The sequence below is a fragment of the Cygnus atratus genome, chromosome 1 (assembly GCF_013377495.2).
Source record: "Cygnus atratus isolate AKBS03 ecotype Queensland, Australia chromosome 1, CAtr_DNAZoo_HiC_assembly, whole genome shotgun sequence".
NCBI classification, from domain to species: domain Eukaryota; kingdom Metazoa; phylum Chordata; class Aves; order Anseriformes; family Anatidae; genus Cygnus; species Cygnus atratus.
Genome location: NC_066362.1, coordinates 150,783,612 through 150,807,725, shown reverse-complemented (window position 1 = coordinate 150,807,725; position 24,114 = coordinate 150,783,612). Strand labels below are relative to the sequence as shown.

Here is a 24,114-nt window from a genome sequence, read left to right as displayed (position 1 = left end):
GAGATGTGCCACTTGGTTTGAGATTCGTTGTTTAGGGCAATTAAGGGTACAGTGGATGGGCAGTATCATGACTTCAAGGTTCTGTGATACCAAAGGATTGAAAAGTTACTAAAAACATCAGTATCATGTTATTTACAGTACTTTGTCTTGCTGCTGTCTTGTGCAGGATGTTTTGGCTTGACTTTGCCTTCCTTAAGAGAGGGTGCTCTTTGAGAGCCGAGATGTACTACCTGCTGGAAGTGGCACCATACATATTTCTCTTTGCTCCTTCCATTTTTGTTTTTTTAGATAAGGGTCAGAGCATGTTATACCTTTACCACAGATGAGGTTGAATGTATTCATGCTCTAAGAGCTGAGTAACTTGGGGGGGAAAAAAAGGTTGCATTGTGCTAAGTTACCGGGTGTTGAATTAGTAGAGCAGGAGGAAGAAGAGGTGGTATTGGTGTTGTGCATAACAGCCTTTTTACTAAAGCAGGTTCAAGCTCCTCCTATGCCAGCAGTATCAGAACAGCTGTAAAGTGGATAATAGATAGTCTTGGAAAAAAAAATATAACAGACTTTTGGTCCTATTGATGATGTGTTTTTTTTTTTATGTCCTAGTGATTCTGTTTTTGTAAAATAGAGATAGGGTTGTGACACTTTCAAACTCACACAGTATTACTTCTAATGTAGATAGATAAAACTTCCATTATGTTTTCAAAGGATATATTGAATGGTCCACATCTGATGTTACAGATGCATAAAAGCATAATTGTTATGTATTTTTTCTTTAGCATGCTTCAGAAGGCATTGTACGATTTGATGTTCAGTCCATGTTGAAGTATGAAGATATTGCTCCGTGCATAAATCTGAAAAGCTGGGTTCAAACTCTCAGGTACAGTTTCTGGGGAAAGTGGGAATGCTATCAGAATGTGGCTAAAATAGTCACAAATGAACAGTGACAGCTAGGATAACAAGAATATTCTTACAGTATCTTAAGTGAGTTTGGAAGTATCAGTTGGGAAATTTTATTAAATTTTTCAGCACTTTTTCTGGTTCCTTTTAGCTGTGACAAAATTGGACAATTATGGTGACTTCTTCCATATAAATTATTTTTCTTGAGCTAAATTTAAAAGAAAAATTTACAGAAACTTTCCAGTGCCTCTAAAGGAGAGACAGAGGTAAAAGGCATATTAAGATCTAAAGAAACAAATTCTACTGAGTTATTTGGTGTCATTTTTTGTTGTTTGTTGTTGTTTGTTTTAAGCAGGTACTTCAGATCCTGCCTAATTTTGACCTGGGAAGATTTTCTCTCTTTTTGCTTGATTGGAAGTGTTTCTTGCAGGCTGTGGTACAACATTTTGTGTTTCTTCTGTTATCAGTTGTCTGACACATGTTGATTTCGAGGAAAAGGGATTTTTGAAAATTACTAACAATTGGAAAATTACTAATAACTAAAGTTGGTAGTTTCAGAAGGAGAAAGAAATGCCATACAGTTCAAGCTGTACTTTTGAGTACGGCTTAAAGTAGGGGTTGGGGAGCGCTGAATGGTTTCTTACTAGGTTTCTGAATTTCAAGTGCTTGGAGGCAGGTTTGCACTCAAAGAGCTGATAGGATCTTATAGATAAATTTCATTAATGTCATTAAAGGTTGTCAGAATTGTATATGTGAAATGCAGTCTTATATGATGTATAGGCCACCATAATTCTCCAGTTCCTTTATTTCCAAACCAATGGTTTTCTTATTTTGTTGTTTTTAGCTGATGTTCTTTGATGCTTGTGATCTGAGGTGTTTGTGCTTCTCTGAACAATAGCTTGTCCCAACTGTTTCTGAGTTTCTACATAGGCATATGCGTTAGCGTTTTTCCTTGGTGGTATTACTCTGATTTCTTGTATAAATTCTCTTTTGACATAAATTTCTGTAGCAAACAATTATCAACCACTTCCTCTGTCTTCTAATTACTATGACATTGATCTTTCAATCTGTGAATAAATGTGCTGATTGCAACACAGATACTAGGGTTTTATAGCAACCTGTTTTTTTGTCTTAATCCTGAAGTCTCTCTTTTCCTATTTGTTTTTTAAGGCTTTTAATTTTGAGCTTAGATGTGCTTGCTGAGTTCTGTTCATTTCTTTTTTTTGGCAGTGTCCATAATGTTTCTAAGTCGTCTTTTTGAACTGACATTCATTTTAACTGGAGAATTTGTAGTGCTTAGGTAGTTAACATTTCTTAAAATACTGTTATCACATGTGCTGTGCTATGTACTATTAGATGTACTTGAGAATCTATTTATGCTTAAGCAATACAGATTTTGACAACAGATACACGTTGCTTAATAGTGCCTTCTGGTTTTTTATATTTATTTTAACTGCAGACCAGTGAGTGCGAAAATAAAACCTTTAGGATCCAGGGATATTTTACCAAATAATCGTCAACTGTATGAGATGATTTTGACCTATAACTTCCATCAGGTAGAGTTTATGCTTGTTGTTTTTTTCAAGTCAATAAACAAACATAGCATGCTTTCTAAAAGCAGTTTTTAACTTTACCTTTCTATCAGAAACGAAGCCTAGATTTAAGCTCTAGACTGTCTACATTAGTAACTTTAACTTGGTTGTCTTTAGAAGCTACTGTGTCTTGAAATGGCTTCGGGTCAGCTCTCTTCTTGAATATGTGTAATAATTATACTTGTTTTATTCAATTGTGGATGAAGTATTTTGAACTTTCTTTTCATAGCCGAAGAGTGGAGAAGTAACTCCAAGCTGTCCACTTCTTTGTGAATTGTTGTACGAATCTGAATTTGACAGTCAACTGTGGATTATTTTTGACCAGAACAAAAGACAGATGGGTTCAGGAGATGCCTATCCGCACCAGGTACGGAGTTATATATTTATTTTACCTTTTGTTTTCTGCACAGTGTGAAAGCTTCGTTTTTTTCTACCTTTCAAGCTGTTAGTTCCTAACAGTTTCTGATACGTAGTCATAATGTCATCTTGTGAAGAGATATGAACAAGTAAAGTCATTGTACCGTTCAGTGGTGATATATTTGTATGGAAAAAAAACCAATTGACAGGTTGCCATGAAATAGGACATCATGATATTTCTTCGCTATTCCTCGGTTTGTCTTCTAAACAGCCTTCTAAATGCTGAAGCTCAGTTAATTCTGTTGCTGTCTTTCAAAGGCATTTTCAAAGGAAGGATTAGTCATACTGGAAATGTACAATAGATTGACATTAAAGCATGACTTCTGAATCTTACAAAGTTCAGGAATTGCTTTATTTAAGCTTATATCCCTTACCCTGTATTTTTTAAGTGCTGTAAAATGTTTAAAAAAAAAAATAGTCTGTTACCTGTACCTGGTAGACTACCACACTGTGCCTCTCTGGTGTTCTGCATCACAGAACAATTCTAAAATAATTAAAAATTTACTAATCTGGGAAGTAATATCAACAGGAAGCTTGATTCTAACCTAGAAGGAGATTCTGGGAGAAGGCTAGTCCTGAACAACTGTCCTTCTCAGGGATGCCTTTTGTATTATAGCATCAGCAGCAGAAACATCCTAAAGTAAGCTTAGCATGCTAGCACTAAAAATATCCACAAAGCGACTTTTTAAATTAGTAGAAATTAAAGAACATTTTCATAACTAAGAATCTGTGGATTTTATGTTTGTTTTGTAAATAGAGATGATGTTACCTGCCTATTCTTAACTGCATGTATGAAAAGTTTTGTAGAATCAGGTCAAAGAGACTGCTAGCTCTTTAAACTGCAGCCTTAGACCTTCATAGGAATGTTGGATCCCTCGGTGTGAAACTGGTATAGAATCATATAGAATGGTTTGGGTTGATAGGGAACTTAAAGATCCATTAGTTCCAGCCCCCCTGCCATGAGCAGGGACACCTCCCACTATATCAGATTGCTCAAAGCCCCGTAATATTAGAGATGGTAGGAAATATACTGTGATCTCAGCCACACAACACCTTAAGTTGCGTAGTGACTTGAAAATGTATCAAGGCAAACCTGCAAGAGGTTTTGAGTTGAAAGTTTAGCAAGTTGTCTGATTTCTGTTTGAGCAGTTAATACAGTATTATAGTAGGAATTAATGATATAATCCCATTTTGTGGTCTGAAATTTTTTTTTCAGTCAATCCAAAATGCTTCAGCTGCTCTTGTCTTGATAGTGCTCCATTTTCAGGAGGTTCCAAAACTAAGCTATCTAGCATATTTTAAATGGTTTGAGCTATTTGGATCAAGAGAAACATGACAGTTTTATTTCTGGGTTTCTGTGTGCATGGTCAAGTATTTAATCTTGACATTTACAATAACTTCTTTCTTTCAGTATTCTGTGAAACTGGAAAAAGGAGACTATACTATTCGGTTACAAATTCGCCATGAACAGAACAGTGAACTGGATCGCATCAAGGACCTTCCATTTATTGTTTCTCACAGATTGTCTAGTACCTTGAGCTTAGATATTTATGAAAACCATAGCCTTGCTCTCTTAGGGAAGAAGAAATCCAACAGTTTGACATTACCACCAAAACACAGTCAGCCATTCTTTGTTACGTCTCTGCCTGATGACAAGTAAGTTAACTGAGGTCCTGTTTTCTTCTTTACTTCTAACCAATTGCCTCTACACCTAACTAAAATTATGCTGTGTCTGCCTGTCTAGGCTCAGTATTCCTCTTACTTGCTCTTTCACTGTTTGGATTCTTTATTGTAGCCCCAATGGCACAATAATGGACCTAGTTTTTAACACAGACTTTTCTTTCTTTGAACAGAATACCAAAAGGAGCAGGACCAGGATGTTATCTTGCAGGAGCTCTTACATTGTCTAAAACAGAACTTGGAAAGAAAGCTGTGAGTATTTTAAATGGATGATGGCCTCTTTCTGAAACTTCTGAAGTGGGTAAATGGCATGCCAAGGAAGCACTGTATTTTATAGCTTTAGTACTTGAAAGAGCAACAGTTTTAGTGACATAACACATTTTAGAAGCAGTTGTTTTGTTATAAAGTCAGAATAACTTCTTAGTTTTGTTTTCATCTTACAATTTCAAATTAATTACACCTTCTAATTTTTGAATTCTGACTCCTTGGCTCTGAATCCCTGTATTTCTAGAAGCAACTGTTTTTTTGTTGGTATGGCAGTCTTTAAGAGTGGTTTTGTTCAGTTGCCTAATTAGTATTCGTTTTTGAATGAAAAATGTACATGTGTTTTGTGCATGTTGGTTCTCTGATAAACAGCTATACTCTTCCTTGCATGCATACAGTTTTCAGCAAAAACATAAGTGCTTCCTTAACTTCTACATGTTACTTTTACAAAGGAGGAGGCATTTTGCTGACTCAAATGCTTAAGCAGATATTCTTACCTGCTGCACACTGATGTTGTCAACCACTAATATGACTGTATGCTCCAACATAATGATATAAAATCTCTGTATGTCACAGTGGAAAAAAGCAATAGTTTTTTTTTGCTCATAATGCAGCAATCCTGTAAAAAACCTGTTTTCATTCAAGTTAGCATCCATAGTGCAACAATGCTTATAATAACCAGGTCACTCATGTGTGTATCTGGTGCTAAGGTATCTAGAAGATTCCCTCAGCTCTTCAAATATTTTCAAATAGTTGGCAAAGCTGAGAATAAACTTGAATCAATGCTGGTGATTAGCTGGTATTTAGAAGTAATCCATCTATGTCTATATTTCACTATTTGGAGGTGGGCACATGCTGTTAAATCTTGTTGAGTAGACAGGTTTAGCTATTTAGTCTGATTTGGTTGCAGGTAGAACTTTTGGGGAAAATTGCATGTATTGTCTTAGGTATAACTGCAAGTTAGATAATGTCTGCTAAGTATGAATGAATGATGGGTTAAAAATATAGTGAAGTACTTTAAAATTAGGTTTAGATTTCTTGTGATTCCTGCAAAGTTGCAAGTATACTTCTAATGGAATCCATGTTAAATCCATTATAGGAGTGCAGTATAGTTTACCTAACTTGAATTCTGTGCTTCCTTGAATTGTTGGTTGTAATTCTTTTCTATCTTATTTTACAACTAGATGAAGTGTTTTTAGACAGTGATTTCTGGGATGGGAAGTAGGAGGTAGTAGGTATTGCCTATCAAATTTAATTTCTTCATGAAGAATATGAAAGAGCTTACATTGAGAGAAATTCTAGCTGAGGCCTGTCATGCGTCATACTCTAAGGCTTTACTGTTATGGTCATATTTCTTTGGAAAAAGGATGATACCAGTTAACATCAGATTCTTTCCACTGCCTTTAGTAAATCTGTAGTGTGCCAGCAGACAAAAAGAGAGGAATAGGTAGCAATGTTCTCTCTAGTTCAGCAAGTAGGGTGCAATTTGAGGGAAAATACACCTAATTTCTGTATATTTATTAAGAAATACAGAACAATGCCACTAAACAGTCAAAATCTGAAATCTGTACTTTTGAAGTGAATTTCTGTAACTTCATTAATTTAAGCTAAGTGGTTAACAACACTTGCTTGTCTTACAGGAATAACAGACTATACAAAACAATGCATTGTTTTATTAATTTTAAAAAGAAAGCATGCTTTAAGAGCGTGTTTGGTCATAGATGTGACTTAACAGTTTAAAAATATGTAGGTTGAAAGTATAAGTATAATTGTACAGAGAAGGTGTCTCCATCCTGTGTGGTGTGTGCATGTTTTCTTACAGTATGTTATTCTAACTCCCAGGGGCAGTCTGCAGCAAAGCGACAAGGAAAATTTAAAAAGGTACTGAATGTTAGTTTTTGAAAAAGATATACTTAAGTCTTTTTGCATATGACTTAAAGAATTTGTCTACCAGTATTGATTTTTAATTTGTCTCCCTCATCTACCTCCTTAGTCCTGGGTTATTTGCTTCAGCACTTTAAATACAACTACTGGTAGAATGGCAAAACACTACTGTATTACAAGGCTAACTGAGAGGCATGTGAGCATCTGAATACTTCTGCAATAAGTGCCATAAAAAATGCATGTGATGACTAGTGGTCTGTAATGATTATTTCTGTAAGATACTCAGGAATCTTCAGTATTTGTAGTCAAGATCTTCAGTGGCAAGTGTTTCTGCCTGCTGTATTGTGCCTGCAGGTCAGGAACTGAACACAAACCTAACACTTTACATAGAACCGAATACCTAACTATATACCAAAACAGCTGTTTACAATGACTTTGGTATAGTTGTAGAAAAGATAGTCCAATAAACAATTTTTCTTAGGAGGGATGGAGTTGACTGAAAAGTCTCTCAGTTCAATATTTAGATGTATTGGAATGTACCTTGTTTTAAGTTGGTTTGTACACTGATGTAGCAGGTAGTGGAATTCAGGAAGAAAATGTAAGATGTATCTCAGGGAGGTGGAGGGAGGAGTGATGAACACAGCAGTGTTTAGTTTTGTGCTTTCTCATACTTTTACATTAGGTAGTACGATGTATTCCCAGCAGACAAAAGACTGCTTGTCTTCTTTTATATGAAAATCTATTTTAACAATCTACCTTTATAGAACTAGTGTTTAGGGTTTTTTTTTTTTCTTTTGTTCTTTTGAAGTTGTAAAGCTATTTGCATTCTTTTGTTTTCACGGTACTGTCTTGTGGAGTTCAGGATTCTTGTTAGAAATCAGGTGTGAGAACTATGAATGCCACAATTGATTGCAGTAATCTAATTTTTTGTTGTATTTTTTCTTGTTAATGCTGAGCTGGAAAACTGAGCCTGTTAACTTAATCTGATATTGGTGTAATAACTGTGAGGGAATGTGATCAGGCTTTACAAGAAGGATTTTAATGTACGGTGCTGCAATTTTATTTTAATATGCATCTGAAATTTATGCAGGTCAATTCTGGAAAGGTGATTTTAAAACCCATGTGAATGCATGGTTTCCAGTGGATAGGATATAAAGTCTTCATGAAGTGGATCTGTAATAAGGTGGTTAATTTCTAATCATAACTTAATTTCTTTAACAAAACGTACTGAACAGATCCAGGAGGCTACATGTTCTGTTTTACTGTTCTTTTTTTTTTTTTTTTTTTTTGGTTCTAGAGCAGATCTGTGTTCAGATCCAAATAGTGTACACACCCAAGCCAAAATAAAAACTGTTCCTTTTCTGGATACTACCCCCTATTATGTGCAAGAGGCATCAGCATACGGGCAGTGAATGCATAAAAGCACGCTGTGTTTCGGTGCGTTGATCCATGAGAGCTCCATTAATGAATAGGGTTTTTTTTTCAAGAATACAAGTCTGTGGGCTTCCGAGTTGACAAGTTTTGAGTGTTTACCCTGCCCTGTCACTTCTAAGTGTATGTGCAGCACAGATATTTTTCCATGCTCAAAAACTTGCTTCTGTATTTATTATGTGGCCTGGCCAGTCAAAAAGGTGCATGTAGATTATTTTTCAGAGATAAGTCCAGGCCCTCTTGTAGTATTAGAAGTGTTTATTTCCAAGTCTCATTTTTATTTTATGCCTAGTTCTGCTCTGATACTAATGACTACTCTGCAGAAAAAGTTTTGATTTTGGGGTGTCGGGGGTTGTTAGCTTGCCACTATGTGCGTGATACTACCAGAAACCCAGGGTGGGCATTTCTTGCAGTAAAGTGCTTCTGTTTTGCATGAAAGCAGTTTGAGGTTATGCCAGAAAATAACACCCTGATTTTCCAAAGAAGACATCTAATTCTTTCGTAACTAGACAAAAACGTCAATGGGTTCTTTTCACATAATAAGCAAGAGTCTTTGCCTTACTGGAAATGTAGTGCAGAAGGGTACATCTAATCCCTGATATTCTGCTTTGAGGACTTGATTTTGTCTGAAGACAATAATAGAAACACTTAGGTATGGGTTTTTACAAAGTATCTTTCTGTCTTCTGTAAGTGCAGAACTTTTTTTTATTAAAAAAAAAATGAAGTTCAGTTGTCAGACAGATAGGGTGAGTGTAAAGTTCAGAATTCACCGATGTTTTCCTTTGAACTGGTCCCCACTGAAGTGGAGAGAACCCCACTGTCTTGGCATGGGAAGCTGATTTACCCCTAAAAGTGTGCTTGTTTCTTATTGGAGCAGCACATGCTAAACAGCTGTGTGGGGAAAAAGCAATGGTTGTGTACCGTACTTCTTTCACAACCTAACTTCTGTCATTCAGTTAGAATCTGACTCTTCCCTTGTCTCCAGCTTTTGTCCTGTATGTGGTCAGAATGGAAACAGAATTGACTTTTTCTGGTCTGTCGGAAGCAATTTTTTTGTTACCTTACATAATGCAACTTTTGAACAACAATATCATAGGATCACAAAATAATTTGGGTCAGAAGGGACCTTAAAGCCCGTCCAGTTCCATCCCCCCCTGCTGTGGGCAGGGACACCTCCCACCAGACCAGGTTGCCCAAAGCCCCATCCAGCCTGGCTTTGAGCACCTCCAGGGATGGGGCATCCACAGCTTCTGTGGGCAGCCTGTGACAGTGCCTCACCATCCTCAGGAAAGAATTTCTTCCTTATATCTAATCTAAACCTACCCTTTTAGTTTAACGCCATTCCTCCTTGACCTGTTGCTACACTCCCTGACAAAGAGCCCCTCCCCTGCTTTTTTTTAGGCCCTCTTTAAACACTGGAAGGCCACTGTAAGGTCTCCTTAGAGCCTTCTCTTCTCCAGGCTGAACAACCCCAACTCCCTCAGCCTGTCTTCACAGGAGAGGTGCTCCAGCCCCTTGAGTATCTTTGTGGCCCTCCTCTGGACTCGTTCTAACACTTCCACGTCCTTCTTGTGCTGGAGGCCCCAGAGCTGAATGCAGTGCTACAGGTGGGGTCTCAGGAGTGCAGAGCAGAGGGGCAGAATCTCCTCCCTTGCCCTGCTGGCTGAAGGACAGAGCTCGTACATCTTTCTCCCTACTTTGCCATCCTTTCCTATGCAGTTATAGATAAATGGCAGTGGAAGCCTGATAAATATCTGAAGTCAAATGTAAGAAGAAATATGTTGGATGACTTCTTTCAGCATTAGACGTTATTCCTGTCTAACCAGGAGGCCTTCAAAAATGCAATGAAGTGAATGTATCTGATCAAATTTTGTGTCAACCTGGCTGGTGACTTTAAGGAACTAAATCAATTTTCAGTTAAACAAGAATACTGCCTTAAAAATAACCAATGTTGTGCACGCTGTTTGCATCTTAAAGTAGATATGAATTCCTTACACACTTTCAGCTGTGTGTATGCAGACATCATATGCATGGTATTCATTAAAAGGAAAATGAGACCAGGGATGTGTTTCTTCAGGAAGTTTTTTGCTGTGCTTAGTTACTCTGTTGAATGGTTTGAAATGCAAATAGCAGTATTTTTTAGGGCTTTTCCATGTGAAGTACCGGATGTCAAAGCATCAGACAGAAGTCTAAATTAAAATCTTTAAATTTAATGGTTAATTGTTAGTGTAGCTCTTTTGAGCACCTTGTAGATGTTTTATGCATACAGTTTGTAGTTCTAGTTAGAAGGAAACCCTCTGAGGCTTATCAAATTGTGCACAGAGCACACTGATCAAAGTGTGTATCATGTATACTTCCAAAGTTTTTAATGTTGCTTAATCTTTTTAGAGGATAAACAAAGGGTAGTAGCTTCCTCATTAGTTTGAAAGTTGCCTTCAAGTAATCTTTCCAGCGTATAATATGCTTGCTCATTGCCATTCTGTCTGTAGCTCTTGCGAAGAGTTGCCTTTCTTCTCCTTAAGCTCCGATGAGCCTTTCTTTAAGGGCAAGGACAGTGTCTGGGATGTTCAGGTAACTCAGGGGCTGCACAGTTCTCATAGAGGCGAGGCTTGAGAATGGACAGGCCGTTTAGATACATAACCCCAAACATGTTGCCAAGTACCCGCAAAGAGAACTTTAAGGAAGGAAATCTTGAAATACTAGAAGAATATTTCTAGGGAGGCAGGTTTCTTTCTTAGGAAAATGTTAGTCTCAGCGTAGGATCTATATTAAAAAAGACATTGTAAATTACTGATTCAGATTTTCTGACTGGACTAACTTCGTAGGCATTTTAAAATGTTTGGTTTGCTTTAATGAAGTACATTGTTTCTACCTTTCTAATTACCTTAGCTAGCCCCTGTACCACTGGGTCCTGACTTTTGTACCCTCTGCTGCATGCTTTTGCCTTCATGACGTGTTTTGTCACACTCTGGCCTGGGTACTGCTGAGGTCTTGTTTAGGTGTATTGCCTGGTCGTGCACATCATACTTGAAGTGCACGTGTGCAGGGTAGTGCCTGTGAAAACTACACTTTAAAAACTACACTTTAATGTGTACTAGTGATCTAAACTAGGTTTAAAAAAAAAATCTGTAAACGTTACTTTTGTGCTTTACCTGTAATTACATATTAAATAACTGGAAGGATTGTCTTAGGGGGGGGAATACTGCCACTTAGTCTTACCAGTATAGTTTTCAGTAAACCCTAGCAAGCTGCTGATCTGTTTGGACTGTCATTCAGATAAAATTGTTCTGCCTCAGTGTTCTTTCATAGCTTCAGAAGCGTAGTGCTTAAGTCCATTATTCCAAAGTTCTGCGTAACAATTTGTAATAGTCACCTTTATACTCATTAATTGACTAAAATAAATCGTGCACAAGATTTTATTTCATTATGCAACACTGACTTCATTTATGGGGAATGTATTCATGTAAAATCTATTTTGGAATAATTGGTTTGAATACCTAAATTGCCACAAGAATTGAGCAGGCAACACAATAGTTTACGTGATATTCAACAGGCTAATGGTATCTGGAGGATTTAAACTTCTCTGTGAAATACTCGGTATATAGACTGTCTGGACATGTGCCCTCAGAGTTAGTAAATGAAAAACAAAAAAAAACATCTGCCCAGCAGCTGTAATGTCTTAGAAGCAATGACTAAAGTCTAATGCTGGCTTATTTGGAAATGCGTGTATAAGTTATCTCAGGAAGTGGGCTTCAGAGCATTGGCTAAGGTCAATTAGAATTTTCTTTTTAATAGCTGTAGCTGATTTTCATGTGATATTTGTTAACTAGTGTAGCATGAACTCAAACTATGGTGATATTTCATTGCTAGCATATAGAGTTTTCAAAAATAAAATCCAGCTGTTGTCTGCTTAGTATGAGCACAGCTACAGGTGAAACTGGAAAGAAAGTCTGTAGCATCAAACTGGGCAACAGTTGACTGTGGATGCACCAGCTTTTCAGTAGGCACAACAGGGAAGAAATACTCTCTCAGAAGGAATAAATTTGTGTATCCTGTGTTGTAATTCATGTTTATATTACTGTAGTATTTTTAGAATTCAGTCACGTCCATTTGTTTGTTTAGTACCCCATTTGTAGGATAGAATCTCTGACTCCTTTGCCTTTTAACCGAACTATTTGCTTTCTTTAAAAACAAAAAATTAAACTTCCAATTCCCTAACTAATATTATGTAAAATTATCTGAATACAAAAATATCAGATTTGTTCAGTCTTAAGCTTTTTTTGTCTTATACCAAGTGTGCTGTTCTGATACTTAGATCCTCATATTGTGTTGTTTTTTTAAAAAAAAAAAAAAAAAAAAGCTAGAGCAGTTTCGGAATTCTTAGTGACATATACCTTTTGCTCTTGGAATCCTTACTCACTGTATGTGAGTACTACTCAGAGTAGTTGCTTGTTATGATTTAGCTTTTCTATCGCATCAGAAAGTGTACTGTATCCTTCTCAGTATGTACCTCTTTTCCCACCTCCAGGATGTCCTTACAGTTCATTATCATCTGATACCATCACCATCAAAGAGTAAAAATGGCAGCAAAGAAAAAGAAAGAGAACAGGAAAAAGAAAAAGATGTAAAAGAAGAATTTGCTGAAGCTTTACGAGATCTAAAAATACAATGGATGACCAAGTACGTCTGCTGTCATTACTACACAACCTTGAAGCAGCTATACAAAGAAACTGTATGTTTAATGCCAGGATTAAAAACTCCAGAATCTGTACTTTCATGCTCTGTCCTTCTCTCTTCTAGGCTGGATACCCCTGACATGTACAATGAGTTGAAAGAAGCCTTTCCTAATCATCTTCCTCTGTATGTTGCAAGACTTCATCAGCTGGATTCCGAAAAGGTTATTTAACATTACAAAACTTTGTTTGTCTCACTGCATCAGTTTGGCCTAAACAACTGAATCTTTCTTCCCACGTGTTTGGTCTTGAAGTGACTGCTTTAGCTGTACTTAGTATAATAAAGCAGAAATTTCTAATTAGACTGGCAGTAATATAATAAGTCACCTCCATAACATGAATTCCTTAACCCTGCAGTAGTATGAAAGCCTTCGTAAAGTATGTTTGCTTATCATTTGCTCCTTATTCAGTTCAACATATGAAAAACATATAAACATGAGAAAGCAGCTTCTTTACTGCTTCAGGTTTCAATGGTATTATTCTGAACAGTGGTACCCGAGACAAGCACACTTTCCATTGTGCTCCTTCACTGAATTGGTAATTTCTCGTAGAAGAATTGCCCAGATAACTGGGGACAGTAATCCTTTTAAATAACACAGTTAAGTCCATCATATGTCAGTGTTGCCAAAAATGAGAACCATGAACTATTAAACAAAAGTCTATGTATATTTTTTTTGTTCATCTTGAAGATAAACAGCTTCATCTGTATGTCAGTTGTTTTTAGTCAGAATTTTTTTCTGTTTGTTTGATTCTGATTTTGCATTTCTTTGTGAAATGAACAACTGCTACCATTATTTATTAAGAGGATTCCTTTGTACTGGAAGGGCTTTTTCTTCCTGTAAAAACTGCATTTTGCTTATACGTACCTTGTATTTTACAATCTATTTTCAGTAAAATGTAGTACATATGTGTGAAATCTTGATAATGCAGACTTCTCATCAGGAGTTTCTGCATGAAAAGTTGGAAAAAACGTAGAAAAGTTCATATTGAATCACTTCATGTTATTTCTGTGTGCCTTTGCAATTCTCCTAGTGGTAGTAAAATCAACAATCAAGTAGTATGATTTCATATTGCTAAATACCTTTTTATTCTTCATTTAGGAACGTATGAAAAGACTTGATGAAATTGTTGAAGCTGCAAATACTGTGATCTCTCATATTGATCAGACAGCGTTAGCAGTTTATTTTGCCATGAAGACTGATCCCAGACCTGATGCAACTACTATAAAAAAGTACCTACCCAGTAAATAATTTTCTTGCATCCTATTTTTCTAATCTATGTACCTTGTCTCTGCTGTTAAGAATTGGAATGACTATAACATTACTAAATGACTTATGAGTTGTTTTTTTTTTAGGCACAGGTAGTTTCAAGTTTGCTTTTAAGAAGTTTTCATTCTTTATTATATTTCAAGAATGCAGGAACACTGAAGCCTGCAAATTTTTGCTTTGAAATGTTAAATAAACAAAGGTGCTTTCAGGATGTAAATAAGACCAAAAAATGGGGTATTAAGTTTGTATAAAGATAAATCTCAAATCAGAGGGAAAACTAAGGCCTCGCTGTGGAGGTGTGTGTTTGGAATGCTAGCTGCCTTTTCATAATACCTTGCAACCTCTTGGCTGTGGATTAGAGGGCAAAATTGACAGCAGTTTTAGAAATAACCACTTGCCAAAGATTTAATTTGTGAAAGGCATGGTGACCACACTTGTGCTTACAAGTATTTTTGAGAATTCTTAGTTTAGTTTTAGATACGTTCCTCTGAATTACCAGTATACATCCCTAGGAAGACAGTAATTGGAACGTGACACCGTAGTCTGGAGAGTAACTGGTGGATTTTCTAGTGCGTGTTGAGGTGTTGTTTTAGTCACAAATACAAGAGCAACAGATTTGAAGATAAGTCCCTTAAAAGAGGAGGTGCACATTTTTTTGTTATTTTAGATAAAATACAGATTTCAGTTATAAAATGAGTCTATCTGTTCTAACTTTCCTGAATATTTGCATATAATTCTAGAGTTGCTGATATAAAAACGAAGTTATGCCATAATACATTTCATTCTAAACATTTCTTGGGAGGTTGACCCATTAAATCATGTGGTTGAATCTAACTTCTGAAATTGAACACCAAATGCAGCGGTGCTTTAAATGCATGCAATTCCTTTGAAGTCAGCAGAATCGTATCTGCTTATGTTAGTGTTGGATTTGACTCCGTTTATAATGCCAAGAACTGTAAAGCTGTATTTCTAGTTGCTGGCTTACGCAGTTTTCAAATCCCGAGTTATCCTTGCCTTAAAATGCCAAAGATGTTTCAGATTTGGGAGAACAATTGAGCTTGTATAATGCAGAGTATCTCTAATTTCTTTTCCAATTATTTTTATTTATGGTAAATAGCTTTATTTTTAAAATGGTCTGTGTGCTTATTTTCATTTCGTGTGCGCTAACTGCTGATAACAGTTAAAGTCAGTACTGATTCTGTTTGTAATGATATATCTGTGAAAAGTCCTTAGTATGTTTTCTTGCTATTTTTATCTAGTGAAATGGAAAAACAGAAGAGTACTTTAGTGGACGCCCTTTGTCGAAAAGGAAGTGCACTGGCTGACCAGCTTCTTCATCTGCAGGCCCAAGATGGGGCAGCTTCCAGTGATACTGAAGGCAAAGATGAAGATCACGAGAGCTGCTCAGAAGCCTTGACAGAGACATTCTGGGAAACAACAAAATGGACTGATCTTTTTGACAGCAAGGTAAGAGCAGAGCAGACTTTTTCTTTTGCGTGTTGTATATTTAGATGATCTCTCCCGGAATTATGCACCACCTTTGTGAGCACAGCCTCATACATTCCTCTCTTCTACTTTTTCACGCTGTCCCCATTAAGTTGTGCTTCCTTAATGACCTTTTTCCACAGAGGTTTTGTGAAGCCTATCAGAACCGTGGTAAGGGATGGCTCTCCGCGTGTTAATGTAGAGGTTAAGGGAAGGGTGTAGAACAGTACCAGATTTCCATGAAAAAAGGTGCTGGCTTTATTGAATTGCTTCTTTCTGTACCTTTCAGGCAATAGTTTTGGTTTAACCTCTGAGTTGTTCCAGCTGTACACAAGTGTGCAGCATCCCTTCTCTGTTCAGTCCTGCATTCTGTAGCCTCTCCTACACTATGGACAAGAGAAGTTTTGTGTTTTGATGTTAGTAATGTCTATAGAGGTAAAAGAAGAAGCCCTTGGAAATGATTACGCTTAAATTGATTAGCACAAAATTCCCTGTTATTTCAGGGTTCCTAATCCTGAGACTTAAGTTTGTCTGCTTCATTCAAGACAGCTATTCCAGAACAAAAATCTCTTGAGGCATTATAGTGGCATTATAGTTGTACGGTTTTTAATATACTGAGTTGATTTTGTATGTTTAATGGGTGCGTTATTCTGTATTATTTAATTAGTTGCTGTGTGTAACTCTACATATGGCTGTGTTAGTGGAAGATGATGTGACCAGTGTATTTATTTATATTTCAGTTAAATTGCCAAAACACTTCAGATAGTTACAAAAAAAAAAAAAATAATAAGTTACTTAATTTACTTGACCGTAAGGACTCTTCCTGGTTAAGAACTTGTGCTTGAACTGGAGGCCTGAACAAGAAGGTTGATGGTATCTACCCTCACTTCTTTAGTGTATATATTCTTGTACACATACATCTTTTAAGCATTCATCTTCTAAACTTTAACCAATTATAGTATCCTGTGGTAGCAGATTTTATGCTTTAATCATGTTGTATGTGACATGATTTTCCTGCTGCCTATCTTTAAATGCAATATTGTATTCCAGTGTAGTGAAACCTGTCCTACTTTTATCTTTTGGTTGTAAACATGATGGGAATATTTTCAGTGGAAAAACTGTCAGTGTAGTCATCCTGTTGGAAGCTGATCAAGAAAAGCATTTTGGTCTGGAATGAGTAATTCTGGCTTGAATTGGACAGATTAGGGATTTGAACCTCTCTTGGATCCAAGCATGGATCCATGTCTAAGTTCATGTTCAGGTTTCGCTCTGAAAATAGGTTCTTCTTTATGTTTAAATTAGAACTAAAAGGCCAACTTTTTTTTAACCCTGTAGTAGCATTTCGTATGTAAATGACTTCTTGCATGTTATGCAGTGTGTTTGTTTGCTTTCCCTCTTGGTATTACCAGTCAAATTGAAGTCTAAACTGATTGGGGATACTTCTAGTGCAGAAATATTCTAGAGTGCTTGGGATATTTTGAATCTGGTGGCTTCTGAACGTGGAGAAAATGAGTCTATCGTACCCTAATGACACGGGAGGTACGTCGTCCCATGCTTTTCTGCAGCCTGTCTGTCCTGTACCCATACGTAGCCTCACTTACTCTACCCATCTGGCCCATGTACAGCTTGTCTTCTGTGGTCTCTCACTGCTGAACAAATTGCCCTGTATCAGCACAGTTGTGATTACTAGCATGCGTAGTATTATGGCGGCCACAAAGATTAGGGGACTGGAGCATCTGTTGTATGAGGAGAGACTGAGGCTGTTCAGCCTGGAGAAGCCTCGAGTAGATCTTTTCAGTGTGAATAGATACGTGGTGCTGGGGCAGCCAAGCTCTTTGCAGTGTTCTCAGCAACAGGATGGGAGGCAATGGGCAAAAACTAGAACACGTGAGTTTCTACTTAAGCATAAAAAAAAGCTTTATACTGTGAAGGCGATCCAATGCTAGAATGATGTTCCCATGTGGGTGTTGAAGTCTCAGTCCTTTGAGGTATTCAAAACCTGATCAGACACAAGCTGGGGCAATCTGTTCTAGGTGGGCCAGCCCTGCAGCCCCCTGCTACCAAGCCCTTGCTATGAAAACCCAACACATTTGCATAGCTTGTTAGTTTCTGCGGTGCTTTTCTTCGTGCTTTGTGTGATCTATAAGCCTGTATGTTGGTCAGTAATTATGCAATGATAGTTTTGCTATCAATTTTTTGGAACTGAGACTTAATTTTTCACATTTTTACTTTTACATTTTCTCTTTCTGGAAACTCTGAAAGGGATGAGGAGTGAAAATACTGTGAAAATACTTAGGTCTTAGTGGGATTGAGAACCTTGCTTTGAAAGGAGATAATAGTGCGCTGTAATAATCTTCCCTGCTAACAGATTTGGAGAAAAGGACTAAGGCTGGAGTCAGGGAAGTTATTTTCAATAAAGAAAAGGTTTTTGTTTCTCTTCATTGTGTTACAGAAATTATATGCTTGCTGATGATCGTATTCTTTCATTTCTATTGCTAACAGGTGTCATGTTCCTCTAGTAGTTTTCTTGAGATCTAGCTGTAGTTAGCAGTTACACAGTTCAAATGAGATGTTTCAGCTGTTAGCACTGTGGTTTCCAGCCAGTGAAGGAGTGTTATTTGTGTGGTCATTCAAAAACATAAACGTATGATGAGTACCCAATTACGCTTTTTTTAAGGATCACTATTAATGTCCAAGACTACAGAATTGTATTATGGTATGGCCTGACACAAAAAAGCATAGGGGGGAAAAAAAACACAATTATATTCCTCTTATCTTCTGTTGTAAATGCTGAGAATAGCAATACATGTGTGTCATGGGCTTTTCTTCAAAAAATGAATTCAACACTTCTTAGTTCCTCCATTCTACCCACTTCTGCCAAACTGCATCTGATGTTCAAGCTGTCTTGTCAGTGTCTTCTGTCCTATAGACAGGTCAACAGAATGCTTTAAATATCTACAGTAGCATTTGGTCTTCCTCCTTTGTAACTTTTTATTTATGTAGAAGAAGCAGTACTGTAAGTTTTCAGCTCAGTGTTGCATGCAATGTTCTGCTTTACTTCTGGAGTATTTTGCTATTTTAAAAACAAATTAAGCTGCTTAGTGCAAATAAGTTTATTTTGAAGACTGGTAGAAGGAAATTTTAAGTTTTGAAAATTAAGAGGAACCTTACTGCTCATGTAGCTTGCATCCTTTGAGGAGGAGAGTTTAAGAATAGTGTCGAGGACTTAATTCTGCAAAGTAATATTTAAGGCTTCAAAACAGATTCTAAGATTGTTAGAATACTTACCAGGTATTGTTGCTTGAGTAAGGGCAATAGCATCCATTCTGTTGATAAAGATCTTCAGTCCAGCTGACCCGTGCTCGGCAAAACTCACCTTAATAGTAACCAAGAAAATGACTGTAATAGTTTTTCTGTAATGATGCCCTGGGCAGACTTAAGCAGGAGTGATAAAATGAAGTGTTGTGGCTTGGCTATATTGCCTAGCCTTGGATGACTGCCTTGCCTTTTGAAGAACAAAAGTTTGGAAGAAGGTAAAGTTTGAAGTAATGATGTAGGATCAGGAATAGGCCTCGTATAAATGTCCTTCAAATGAAGGAGTCCTTGAAAGGCAGCCAAGTTATTCCAGTTTATGAGGTTGGAACTTAAAACGTGGAGCTCTTAAAACATGGAGCTCTTGTCTGTACAGGAACATGGCTTTGGGTCATTGATGTTCATAAGATGGAACAACTGGGTGAGAACAAATGGAAAAGAAGCACTAGAGTTACTGCAGCGATGATTCAAGTGTTTGTATGGCTTTAGATAGAATATTGCATTGAGAGAAACATGGTGCTTCTACTTCAAAGCTTCACTTAAGTCAGAGTTCATTCAGATGAAAATAATTAAAAAGCTAAGTGAATTTCTGAAAACCAAAAGAGAATGTTTTCTTTTATGTTGTTTCTAAAGGTGAGTTGAGAATGTTATCACACACAGACTTGTTTCTGCTCACCCTCTAGTAAATCAAGTGCTACTACTGGTTTCACCTCTCTTCTGCTGTTGAAGCATGTGTGTTACCAGAGGGCATTCTTAAGTTCCTTTAATTTCCTCTTTTCCATTGAAGTGTCATGCTTGTGTCATCATTATAGCAAGTGTGTAGGGAAGCTGCTGCTGACTCTTGATAGTGAGTACATTGTTGTTCACACTTTCAGCTATTCTAGTTAGATCATTTGTTTCTGAAGCTTAATTTTAAATGACACAAGAAAGAAAATACTTAAGTACTCTGCGCACAAAAGCATTTCAAATACACCCTACTTGAAGCAGTTCTATTCAGCCAGTATTTGTTTGATCATGCTAACACATTTGTGATAGTGCTTTAGGTGTTTTTAGTATTGGAATATAAATTCTGAAATTTTTCTTCTACTCAGAACATAATTTCAAAATTTGTTGGCCCAAATCCCCAGTTTTAAACAAAACTGCTACAGGAGACTAGTGGGATTTGCTTGTTTGTTACTGGGACTGACTCATCTATTGAATTTAATGCATGTTAACCTTTAAATTAGCTGTTTGGGGATATGGAAAAAGTCATGTTTAAAAATAAGTAAACAAATAAAATACCCAGACCTTTCCATCCTGCCTTTTAAACATCTTTAGCCTGGAGTGTTTTTCATATTACTGTCAGGTGCAGCTGTCTCTTCCAACTGATCGTGTTCAGTCACTGTCAAAAGCTTGTTGCTGTATACTCGATTCCATGAACTCCTTCCATCTCTAGAAAATGAGTCAATTTTTGTATGAATATTGCTTTTATTTATAATGAAACATTTGATAGAGCAGAGAGTCAGCAAAGGTAGCCAAGAAACCTTAGTTTATTGCCATAGATATATATGAACCTGAAGAAACTCAATTGCTGGTAATAAGCGTGACAACTTCAATATTCTTACAAGTGGTTGGAGTGTGTGTTATCTATAGGTTATATTGTGTAACCTAGCATTGTAATTATTTGTAAATGTAGGTACGTTTTAATGAACAGTTCAAATAATGAAGTAACTGATTATATAAGTCTGTTTTCCTTTTCCTATGTATTGGTATGAAGGTACGAATGGTTTTATTAGGTAGTTTAGTATTGAGGAACTTAAAACATACTGGTTTTTAAAGAGCATTTTCAGGCTTTAAAATACTTCAGCCCTGCAGATGTCTTGAGATCGCTTCAGAACTTTATCATCCAAAATACACATCTCTATGTAACCATCAGCAACTTAGGCAAGTAATGAGGAGCTCAATATCCAACTACCTCTGCAGGTCGGGCATTTAGTATGCTTATCACAGGCCATTAGCTTGGGGAATGTAGTATTTAACAGTGATTCCCCCAAACCCATTATTCTAGAAGTGCACGTTGGTTTTGTTTTTTTTTTATTACCCTTTGTTTATAGTTCTTTGGCCAATCTGGTCCATGTCACTTGTTCTAGAAAAGCTGGCCTTTATGTTTACTGAAATTATGAAATAATATGAAATATTGAGAATTCATTTCTACTCTTTCATATAGCAACTGCTTTTGTATATAATAAATTTATTTGCTGTTGTTATACGTTCTGATAGCAGCTGTATGTTATATCGTAATAGCACTCCAGTTTACATTTTGCTTACACATATCGAGGAAACATTATCTTCATTACTGTGGTACTATAAAGCTTGCAATATTTTAATTATAAGGTTTACCTTAACCAATATATGCACAAGTTACAAAGTATTATTTCTTACCTAAATTTTTTGCTTGTAAATCCATACTGGTTTTAAAGCATCTATTATGTTATTCTTAACTTCTGAAGTGCTAACAAACTTTTGGTAGTTTTGGTTAACTTGCTTACAGCTGACTTTTTTTTTTTATCAAGCACTAAGACAAATTATCATCTCTTATCAAAAAGTCTTGGAGCATTGTTTTAAACTTTTGGTCCAGCAGAATTTTTTTATTTTTTTTTTCATGTAGAAATACCCAAACTTTTATTTGGCCAGAGCAAGGGTGTTTCGTAAAATGCTTTGTTTTCTTGCCACAAAAACTCTAGGAAGCCCTGTTACGAAAGAAATGCTGTCAAGTGGCTTTCCTCCTGCCTTTATCACTGATGTTCAGTAGCCATTCAAAACTTACAGGGTCAGGTAAGAGTTTTCTTAATAGAGCAGTGACGTTATTTTTGGTTAGCCTCTAATATGTTATATTTGCTGAGAGCTCCAATGCATCTTTCACTTGATTTCGGTTTATTTGTTTGTTTCTGTTTTTGTTTTGTGGTTCTATCATCTTTCCAGAAGGGATTTTTTTTGTTGTTTAGTTTAACCAATTTAGTCTGCTAATGGACCCACTGAGCAGTTATTCAGAAGTGTTTGCTGATGTGTTTTGCTCTAGGAAAATATCCAAAATAATTGGATTGAGAACACAGCATGCAAAATACTTTTCCAATAGCGATATTTGGAAAATTTGTATGTGAATGGTGCTGTAAGCTCATTGTTGCATATATGTCTGTTTAAACTAATACGAATTGTATTCAAAAGCTGTTGTAGCTTAAGTGAATACTTCAACAGAACAAAATAAGTACTTGAAGACAGAAGAACAAGCAACTCTGAGTGCTTGACATATACTTCAGAGCTTGAAAATTACACCTTTTCTTTCATGATAATTAAGCGTGTTATTTCTTCTTCTAGCTCAGTCTTTTAAGCATAGATCCTGCAAAGAATTGTGTGTGCAATTAACATTCAGTATAAGCGTGTTCAGGTAGCTGAAATTAGGAAGGGTCTTCAGTCCTTACAGGATAGGGATGTCAGATTCCTTAACATTTATATTTCTGGAAAGTATGTACATTTTTGTATTGTAATACAAAGTATTTTTTAACATCCTTGAAGTGTTTCTGTTAGCTTCTCAATTCTATGTTTTAAGTATACCTTGCTGGGAAAATGTGACTTTTATTGGAGGAGTCAGAGAGGAAAGGGATAACTATTGTACTAAGCGAGAGCAAATGAATAGTAAACTTTAGTACCAGATTTCATAAAAACTTTGCTAACCACACTAATACCATATTCTCCAATCTCGGTGCTGTCACTATTTGAGGGAAAAAAATAATAAAACCTACTTAGTATGAGCCTTCCAAAGGAAGTGTATGAAGCTGTGCTTAATTTGGCACTAATTCTTAGTGTTGTAACTGGTGAAGTGGTATGAACTATCTGGCAACACCCTGAACACCCTGTTTGAGTGTTCAGAACCTAGTTTATTTTACATTAACTCTGAAGTAGACACATACATTTGTACATGCCAGTTATACCATTGACAGGTATTGTAAACTCTCTCTTTGGAGTTTGTATCATCAAGGGGAAGCTTTGTTATAACCTGTTCTTAATACAGGATCAGTATTGAGGAGTTGACCAAAATCTAAGGCTTGTCTTCATGCTTACCTGTCTTCATTGCTTGTTTATAACTATGTGCATACCTGTGTGTGTGTATGTATATATATGTATATTTATATATACACACGTATATACTCATACATATATACATATATACATATATATATATATCATTCAGTATATATGTTCATACTTGTTTCTGCAGTAAGTTCATTTCCTGGGAATCGAAACTCTCAATTGGGTCTTTGTTTCTGTGGGTCAGAGATACACCTGACTGGTTCTTGGCTATTTTTTTTAATTATTTTATACCGTACAGTTGCCTCTAGCAAATGGAAGTCCAAAGAAGCTAGAAATGTGGTGAATAAAAAATTTGAATAATGAAATCTGTATTGCATAAGATATTCTGAAGTTGGACGTGTTCAGGAAGTCAGAAGTAGTCTCTAGAAAATTTTTGTTTATAACTACTACTGTGAATCATCTGTTTTCCTGCAAAGAAAAATGCAAACTATTTTGTGCATATGTTTTACTTTAATACTTTAAGTCACTTCTGCTGCCTGAGCAAAATCTGCTATTTTTTGCTAAGCCTTGTAGGATTCAAATATTAAAATATCTAAATTGTGTTTGTTTTCACATTGTAGGTTTTAACTTTTGCCTATAAGCATGCATTGGTAAACAAAATGTATGGCAGAGGTCTCAAGTTTGCAACAAAACTTGCAGAAGAAAAGCCAACGAAAGACAACTTGAAGAACTGCATTCAGGTAAGGTTTATCTAGTAAACTAATGGGCAATGTTACTACTGAGTAAGCGTTTAAAAGTAAGAGAGGTATAATCCCTTTTATCTTTTACATTGTAGAACTCGCCAAACTTTAACACTTTAGCTTCATTCAGGTTTTTGTGGTTTGGCCCATTTTTTTTTTCCTTCTAGAATATCTCATTTGTAACTATCACTTTTAGCAGATTTACCTTCTGGAACTTAGTGTAGGACATTAAAAAAAAAAAAAAAAAAAAAAAAGTTGAGATAACTTAGCAAAAAAAGTATGTATATTTAAATCATATTATGTTGATTTTTAACCACTGCTATTGTTAGTGGTATTAATCGCAAAT

At 36.3% G+C, this 24,114-nt stretch overlaps 1 protein-coding gene across 2 annotated transcripts in view; it reads left to right on the top strand.

The window, feature by feature from the left end:
• Positions 1-24,114, top strand: part of TPP2 (tripeptidyl peptidase 2) — a 50,131-nt gene that overhangs the window by 23,545 nt on the left and 2,472 nt on the right. The window contains exons 19-29 of one of the 2 annotated variants that reach the window (XM_035557005.2): positions 774-874; positions 2,354-2,450; positions 2,716-2,853; positions 4,315-4,559; positions 4,757-4,835; positions 6,690-6,728; positions 12,691-12,842; positions 12,963-13,059; positions 13,996-14,126; positions 15,423-15,630; positions 23,649-23,768. In XM_035557005.2, coding sequence (XP_035412898.1) covers positions 774-874; positions 2,354-2,450; positions 2,716-2,853; positions 4,315-4,559; positions 4,757-4,835; positions 6,690-6,728; positions 12,691-12,842; positions 12,963-13,059; positions 13,996-14,126; positions 15,423-15,630; positions 23,649-23,768 — 1,407 coding nt within the window. The remainder of the gene's footprint in view (positions 1-773; positions 875-2,353; positions 2,451-2,715; positions 2,854-4,314; positions 4,560-4,756; positions 4,836-6,689; positions 6,729-12,690; positions 12,843-12,962; positions 13,060-13,995; positions 14,127-15,422; positions 15,631-23,648; positions 23,769-24,114) is intronic. The other variant, XM_035557006.2, reaches the window with a different exon arrangement.